Genomic DNA, 8,571 nt, shown 5'->3' on the forward strand with positions numbered 1-8,571 from the left:
CCCTTCTTCCCAAACCTTTATTCTCTTGCCCTTTAACCACATATCTGCCACAAGTTGAGCACATCTGTTACTCCTTTGTTCAGTAAATTAGCTGTGTACTGTATATAATTGTGTAGCCCCCTATAATGTTCCTGTACTTGGGGGTTGTCCCACAGTTTCTGTGATTCAAAGTCAATAAAGACAAGACAAAATCACCTCCTTTTCATATTTCCCTCAGTTTGGTGTTCAAATCCATCAGATCGCAAAGAACCCCTAATTTCTGGTTTCAGTGTACTACGTAGTCCAGTTATCATTTCTCAGCTGTGCAAGATTGGAAAATGAGAGTTAGTTAAGCATACTTTCTAAAGAAAATGTAGTGTTTTTTTTTTAATTCTGTTAGTGGGGGGTGGAGTCCAACTGGGTCCACTCAGCACGGCGGTCACTGATTGGCCTGTATAAGCCTGCCCTGGGTGATTATGATAATGGAGAATTTGGTGGAATGAAGATTGGCAGGTGAAACCGAAGTACTCGGAGAACACTCCCCAGCGTCACTTTGTCCACCACAAATCCAACTTAACCAGACCCGGGATCTAACCCGGGCCACCACGGTGGGAAGCCAGCGACTAACCGCTTGAGCTGTGGCGCGGCGTCACAATGTAGGGTTGCTGTATCATTCACCATGAAAACATTGTGCTGCATGTTGCATGGAGTAATGAATTCAGTAATATACTAATTTAGTCCTATATGTACGACAACAGTCAGTTGTATTCTGTTGTAAATGCTGGATCACAATTAGAACTTTCACAGGGATTGTAAGAATGGAAGTGCAGTTAGGTGAGTTATATTTTCAGAATGGATCATCAGTGCTGTAGACAAAGTCATATATCTCTGTCACATGTATGATATCACCACGCACCTGGCACACGTCACAGGTAACTGAAGATGTAATAACCAAACTATAACAGTTTTTGCTTCACCCATTCTCTACTCTGGTATTCCTTGTCGCCATTTCCAGCTGCTGGATTTGTTCTCACTGGGCGATAAGAAGAAAGACAATCAGAAATCTTCCAAGAGCCAACCTGCATCATCACACGCACTCACAATGAAGAATGTACTGGAAACGCTGCCAGATTTATGGGAGGAAAAGCAGTATGAAGAAGAATATGACCTGTCAACCTTCATGAGCAACCTGCGGAACTGAGGCATAGTATTGTAGACATGACTGCTTCAACTTTACCTTTCTGCGTCATCTGATCACACAGGTGTGTCGTCACATACAAGCCTCCTTTTAAGAAGTGTAGCATCTACATACGAGTATTGCATTGGTTGTACTTGAAAACAGTCAACTTTGTATTTCTCCTATGACTGAAGAATTCTTGACATGCTCAACATAATATCAAAGAAACAATGAACCTTTTTTATAAGGATATGTAGAGGCCTCAAAATCATTACTGTGTATGTGTGTGTGTCTTTTTTAATAGATGTAACTGCTGACATTTTCCTTTACTAGTTGCATCTCACAGCATTTGAACAGTTTATGTGGATACAATTAGCCTATCTCTACCATTTTACAACATAAATATGCCCCTTTTTATGAGCCAGCCAGTAACACATGTTTAATGAAGAGACATTGCCAGTTCTCGTCATACATTAAGATTTTTACACATTTGTGACAACGTGAATCAAGTAAACGAGATTGACAACCATTATGACAATTCAGAAAATTAAATTTCTCTTTAATAAGCTCAGTAAGTCAACACTACAGAGAAGTTAACCCTACAAGTGCACAACTTTAGTTCCTACAATATCAAGTCAAAACTCAAAATCCACATCTAAGAAAATTGCAGATCTTTGCTATAATTTTCAACTTTATAAACTTTTCATGCACCATTTTCAATAAAATGAGTTGTGCAATATGGTGTTATTATTTGCCATTCAATGAATGAACAAGTGAAACAAATTATATGAAATGCCAAATAATTATGTTATCATTATGTGGACCTTTACTGATCAGATTTATTTATGACATAAAGTTCAAAATACTGCAGTTCTCTGATCCATTCCAGCTTGCAGTGGTGTATTGTCTTCTAAATCATCAGTTGTCATATGGCCACTTTCAAACAAATCATCATTGCACTTACATCAGAAATGCTGTTTTCATTATCACTAATGTTATTTTTTAATTTCAGTATGTTCAGTGTCACTAACATTGCTGATTTCTTTCCTAACCAACATTCTGGGTTATGTTATTCTATGGGTATATAGTACATTATACAAGAAGTTCTGAGATGAACTGTTTGCTTTTCTTTTTCTTTTGATAGAGCACAAGCTGCATATGAAACGACATGTCCAACAGTTCTTCTGTCATTACATATATCTTTATTGCCACGGGAACATGTCTACCAAGACGTTGCCTAGCAACGATACAGAGGAATACACATACACTTTTTTTTCTACAAATAAGGAAAGCGGGTTAAGGAATTTCCCGAGAACTTCAAGTATATGAAAAGAAAATTCTTCCAAATGCTTCTTGACTTTAGTTCAGATAAAATGCCAACTGCAGTCACTTGCTTTCAAATATAGAAATTTCTGTGAAGGTTGAAATTTTTGACGCTAGGCACTTGTAGGACTAAGAAAAGTGTATCCAAACAAATTAAAAAAAATAGCTGAATGTTAATTATGTCAAAAAAATAATTTCCCATCTGTTACAAAAGAGTAGTGTGCCTTTTAAAAGGGTTGTTTTCCTACCCATCTTTTCATTGGTCTGGATCGGGCTCCCCTTCGTTACCCCCTACCCTGGGTCACATGACCACCTTCCTTGCAGTCTGCCATGGGGGCAGCATGTCACAAGCCACAAGACCATGGTCTCAGAAGTGAGAGATGGGGTTCCTAATGACAGAAACATGTAATATAAATAACATTGAACAGCTTGTGACAGAACTTGTGGCACATCAGTCAACACAAACCAAAAACAGTATGGCCACAATTAAAAAAAAAAGAGGGCAGGAGAAGGCGAAGGAAAGATGTTTTATGGCACTATTTAGAAGCAATAGTCACCTTTAACATAGTGTAATAGGGCCATGCCAATAATTGCTCTTCTTCCAGTATAGATGCATTATGCCCTTAGTGTGCATGCATTTGTATACGTAGGACTAAACTTCAAACAGCCAAACTATAGAATTTTATTGTTTTGAAATCTGGTCCCATCATTTTTTGCCTGTGTGAATATGAATTGTAGACTAATGTTATGTTCCACGTTCACATTGCCGAAGATATATATGACATACATAGCAATTTGGGAGATTCTTGTGCCACAGATGAATGGTTGTCATTATCTTTGTACATAATCAGATCTTTATGGTGCTGCACAAGATGATAGTACCTCAGTGGGCTGACAGTGTTGCATGTGCTGGTTACAGGTAATACCAGTTTTGTTGATAGGTGGTTCTGCCAATAGTCTCCCTGTCATTTTTGTGGCAAATTTTTGTTTGGAAGAGGAGCTTCAAACTAGTATTTTGTATGTAAGTTTTGAGGTTTTCATGGCGATGACAATGAAGAAAGTTGTCTTCTGGGTTTAGGCACCGTGTATTCTTCGTTTTGGCCGACGTTTCAGAGGAACGTAGCGCCTCCATCTTCAGAGCAGTTGAATAGCTGCGGAGATCTCTGCAGCTATTCAACTGCTCTGAAGATGGAGGCGCTACGTTCCTCCGAAACGTCGGCCAAAACGAAGAATACACGGTGCCTAAACCCAGAAGACAACTTTCTTCATAGTATTTTGTATGTTTGCGGTATTGAATATTGTGACTGGATTGTGAGAAAGTGAAGTGGATGGATGGATTTGAATAGTTTCAGCCCACTTAAATGCAAAAGAAGTGGTTTTTGGAATGTGATCTTTCTGTATATCTTAACAGTTATATTTTATTTTTATTCAATATTTAGGCGTTATCCATTAGAAGATGGTGCCCTGTGAATATGAATATTCTCGCACCAAAAATGCCGGCCCTTCATGTAGGTCCCAAAATACAATATGACAGTTTTCTTGGAAACAGCTCTAATAATTTTGATTAAATTTCTGTAATATATGGAGACTATCATCCTCAATGAAACTGCATAGGCCATATTTTCATTAAAATAACTGTATAGATGGTAGGACCAAAATTTTTATGCAGCATTTATGTGTTCTACCTTGTATAATCAACAGTCAGCAGTGACGACGGAACGACAGCCTGTTTCATTTCAAGCGTAACATAATTGTCAAACTAAACATGTTAAAGTACTGGTAGAGATCTAATCTTGACACCTGGAGGGTGAGGGAGGAAGGGACAGAATCTGGATTAGGTAGTCTGTTTTGTTTCAAAGAGAAAATCGTGTTTGGTGAAAATATTGTCTTCTGTCCTGATCTTCCAGTTGCATTACATTGTTTTAGTAAAGTTAAAACTGAGGAAGATTGCTTTTAATACCTTAACCTGTATTAAGTTCAAACGTTGGTTTGAAAAGGGTAAATGAGGAAACATAGCTAGTTTCAGCAAGCTTAAATTAGTGATTTATCATATTGAGCATTTTCTTATGTTGTTTCTGTGTTATATGGGGATGATGGACAACAAGTCTCCCAGAGTCTCCTTTTTTATTTTTTTCCAGCTCTTTTATATCTTCTCACTATCTTCCAGTACTTAACTGAATCATGTTCTTCATCCCGTAAGTCTCTTTTTATATGATGAAACCATTGTAATTATTTCTTTTATAATTATCTTGATAAATTTTGGGCTCCAACTTTTCTCTAAAAATTTCATTTCTTATTCTCTCTCTTCCAGTTCTTCCCTGAACCATCCATTTGTTTCATAAACTAACTTCAGGATTATTTACTGATGTGATTAAACACATTATATAACTGAACTTGTTACTGATCCTGTTTGGAAATTTAAATGAGACTGCTGAATTTTTCATATCTGTGATTGGTTTTCTGTTAATATACTCAACATGGCAGCCTATGAAAGATGTTTATATAAACAGTAAGTTAATTTAATGACCTGTGTGTAAATTTTTTTAGTTTTATTCACATGTTCATAGGCATTTCTAGCTAAAACATTTTGGTTGCAATGGTTTCTTTTTGTTTGTTTTGTTTTGCACTGTTTGCTAGACATTAATCACATTTATTATGAAATTGCTGACCTGTATTGCTTGAGCCACGCTCTCTTGGTTTTGATTTTATGTGGCAAAGCTCAGTAAAATTTGAGTTCAGAATTGTACATGTTGAACATTTTCATAGTAATCATTTACTAAAAATTCTGAGAGTTTCATTAACTTTAAATATTATAATATTGTCTTTGATATAATAGCACCATGACTCTCAGTATCTTTTGCACTTTATAAGACTTGCCTGGCCCCCATAGAATTCTCAGACTCCCAGAATTTTAAGGACAGTTCCACTTTTATGTAAACCATCATGGGGCCTTTGAACAGTTACCACATACTGCAGTTAATTGTGCCAAATTTTTAATTTTATTTCACATATTGAAATATGAGAATTTCACTATGTACATATAATCTGATGAACTTCAGAGGGTGAAATGCAGATCTGAACCTACACTTTGTTAACAAATTCAGTAATGTTATGGCTCTGGAGTCAATTGAACCTCTAACAAAAATGAGTACAAGGAATCTTCCTGGGAGTAAAGGGTGTCCAGTACACACGGCTCACAGCCTCACCGCCATCTGTGAACCTTGACGTCTCACAACCCTATGGCCCTCCATGGCCTATTACAGGGTTAGCTTTACCCTTTTTTTAAAGAAATTAATTATGCTCGGTGAAGCTTGATGCTGGCTGTTATTAAGATTACAGTCTTCTAGGTTGTGATGTGTAGTTTTGTAGCTGGGTTCCACTGTTTTGGAGCAACCTGCTGTCTCCATCTTAAGGGTAGGACACTCTTCTGACCTGAGGATGGAGGCAGTAGATTGTTGCATCCACCAAACTATAACCATATACAGCTTTGAGATGCTCAAAACTCAAATGGCTACTGTCAACTCTAATTCAGTAAGAAGAGCCTTATGGGTAATGTGCCTGTTGGTGAAATTTCAAAATTTAGCAGCCGATTGGCTGTACCACTGTCACCTCTTAAGATGTCTGAGAGGATCTGAAGTCCCTCATCTGTTCAGTCAAGATGTCTATGCAAATATAGGGACCATAACTTTAATGTAGGGTGAGCGTAGAGGGGATTCCAATGTTTGATATGGCTTGGAATTTGATTTCAGTATTTGTTTCTGTTTGTGTTTACTGATGATCCTGTTTAAGCGTGCCTGTCTTGTAATGAAGTATTATTTTATTTGCAGAATAAGTTAGGTTCTTCTGCATCTTATGTTTGGTGTTTTTTGGTATTGTGTGCTTTCGTTACAGTCTGTGAGGAATTGTTGCAGTCCTTATGTGTATATCTGTTGAAGCTGTGATGTGATGCTGTGTAGTCTCATAGATAATTACTGATATTGTGGAGGAACCTGCTGCCTCCATCTTCAGGGATTTTGAAGGAGGAGACAGAAGGTGACATCACATCTCAGAATTNTCTTATGTGTATATCTGTTGAAGCTGTGATGTTGATGCTGTGTAGTCTCATAGATCATTACTGATATTGTGGAGGAACCTGCTGCCTCCATCTTCGGGGATTTTGAAGGAGGAGACAGAAGGTGACATCACATCTCAGAATTCAGCATTCAGTCATTGCTTTGAGAACCCAAAATCTCACAAGCTTATCTCTTCTTTGTTTAAACTGGCCCTTTTTTCAGTCATAGTAGTTAAAATTGCTTGTGATGGAATCTTGCTTCATACCAGATGTTTTAAAGACACTTTGCTTTAATGGCTAACTGCTTGCTGCAAAGGTGGCCAAACTGAAAAACAGTTTAGGAGGCAGTTGAACATTTTATTGGCCAGGCATAAAGTGATTACCAGAGTACACTACACTTGCCAGTGCAAGCAGGGCCATAACCATCTTGATGGCGAAGAATGAGAATGAGTTCTTGTGTCGATCAGTCAGCGTGAAAGATCAGTTTTGCAAAATCAATGCCTTAACAAACAGTCTTCTGCGATATGATGGCACATAGTCTGATGATGAACTTCTTCCAGAGTATGCAGCATCACATCCCTGAAGATAGAATGCCATTTCTGATCGCTGCCACAAGAACCTGGCATTACACAGGTGCTTGATGTTGGACTGAAAGGAGGTATGGGGAAATAGGAAAGTAGGATAACAGAGGAGATAAGACTGTGTTGCTTGAATTTTGTTTATCAAGAAGGGGGAAATGAGAGGTGATTGTTTCAGTTTTTTGTTTAAAATAATACAAAACTTTGTCAGTGTTTTTCAAGTTATTGTCATCTGATTTGCAGTTGTTTGGGAAATGATGGGGCTCTTTTGATGCTCCACTTTGTGAGTGGAATGCCATTTAAGGGATATATGAACCATGACAATTGAGACTTATAAAGTTCTCAGCTGTTTGTAACATTGAGAATAAACCATGAAACTAGTCCCAAGAAACTGACATCACTGTATTGTAGCAGTCTAATTGTAATTTGTAAATCGTGTGATAAAGATTTCATGCGTGCTTATTGTTTTTTTCCCTTTCCCCCATATCCTGCACCTCATTTCCCAGCAAATAGCCTTCGTTGCAGTGTAGAACAGTGGATGGTGACATGGCCATATCAAGACTTTACAGAGGACTAAGCTGTGGTATACAGTGACCGCTGCTTGTCTGCGAAGTTAGTGCCAACTTTAGGAGATAGAGGGTGTTGCGTGGTCAGCACAGTTTATCTCAACAAGCTGTGGTATATAAGATCATTAATTAAGTGCACAAGCATTTTTTCATGACATGAAACATTTAAAATAACAATGTTATTTTGGTGAAATACCATATTTTGACAAAGCGAATTGTCTTCACATTACTAAGGCATGTTAGATTGCAAGTGGATGCGTGTGGGCAAGAATGCAGTGTACATCCAAGTTGCATAACTGCACAGATATGTTGCCTGAGAGCAATCAAACACCTGCACTGCAATGAGTGATTCTGCCTTCCGATCTATTTTGCTGTATTTATTGTTTTGGTCACTCCAATCTGATGAAACTCAGTTAGCTGTTATTTTAGAAGCTGTATAAAGGAAAGTTGAGTTTGACCCTTTGATTTTTTTTCTTCATGTTTGAAGGCGCAAGGCCGTACATAACTTTGGCAGTGGTCCATGAGTTCATTTCTGTTCTGTAAACTGTTTAACAATATATGTATTACAAATTTAAAATTATCATTTTGCAACCAACTTTTTTCATTTTCAATTCCTTTTAGTTGCATGCATATTATTCCAGAATGTTCATTGGGAATATCTCATCAGTTGTAATTCTATATGAAATTATGCTTTAAATAATTGGTTGTGCTGTTTACTGTACAGTGTGAGAGACATTCTCATAAAAGCCATGGCTCTTTCATGGGACTGTAAATTTGAGAATCCTGGAAATCACTGATATAGTGAGTAGCATTCCAATTTCTTATTTTGACATTTCTTGCATGATGGAACCAGATGTCCTGATCATGGTCTGCTGCTGTCCCCTTGAATTCCTCCAC

The 8,571-nt window shown here is 37.6% G+C and overlaps 1 protein-coding gene and 1 long non-coding RNA gene across 2 annotated transcripts in view; both read left to right on the forward strand.

The window, feature by feature from the left end:
• LOC111875397 (TATA-binding protein-associated factor 172) overlaps positions 1–3,544 on the forward strand; it is a gene marked incomplete in the record, with an annotated part of 54,068 nt that extends 50,524 nt beyond the window's left edge. The window contains 1 exon segment of the mRNA XM_033755796.1: positions 995–3,544. Within this exon segment, the coding sequence (XP_033611687.1) occupies positions 995–1,180 (186 nt within the window).
• Positions 3,545–5,704: 2,160 nt separating this feature from the next.
• LOC111875404 lies at positions 5,705–7,566 on the forward strand. The gene is made up of 2 exons (XR_002844720.2): positions 5,705–6,511; positions 6,655–7,566. It is a non-coding gene; the product is annotated as an uncharacterized LOC111875404 (long non-coding RNA).
• The last annotated feature ends 1,005 nt before the right edge of the window (positions 7,567–8,571 follow it).

The sequence above is a fragment of the Cryptotermes secundus genome, unplaced genomic scaffold (genome assembly GCF_002891405.2).
Source record: "Cryptotermes secundus unplaced genomic scaffold, Csec_1.0 scaffold15, whole genome shotgun sequence".
Classification (NCBI taxonomy): Eukaryota; Metazoa; Arthropoda; class Insecta; order Blattodea; family Kalotermitidae; genus Cryptotermes; species Cryptotermes secundus.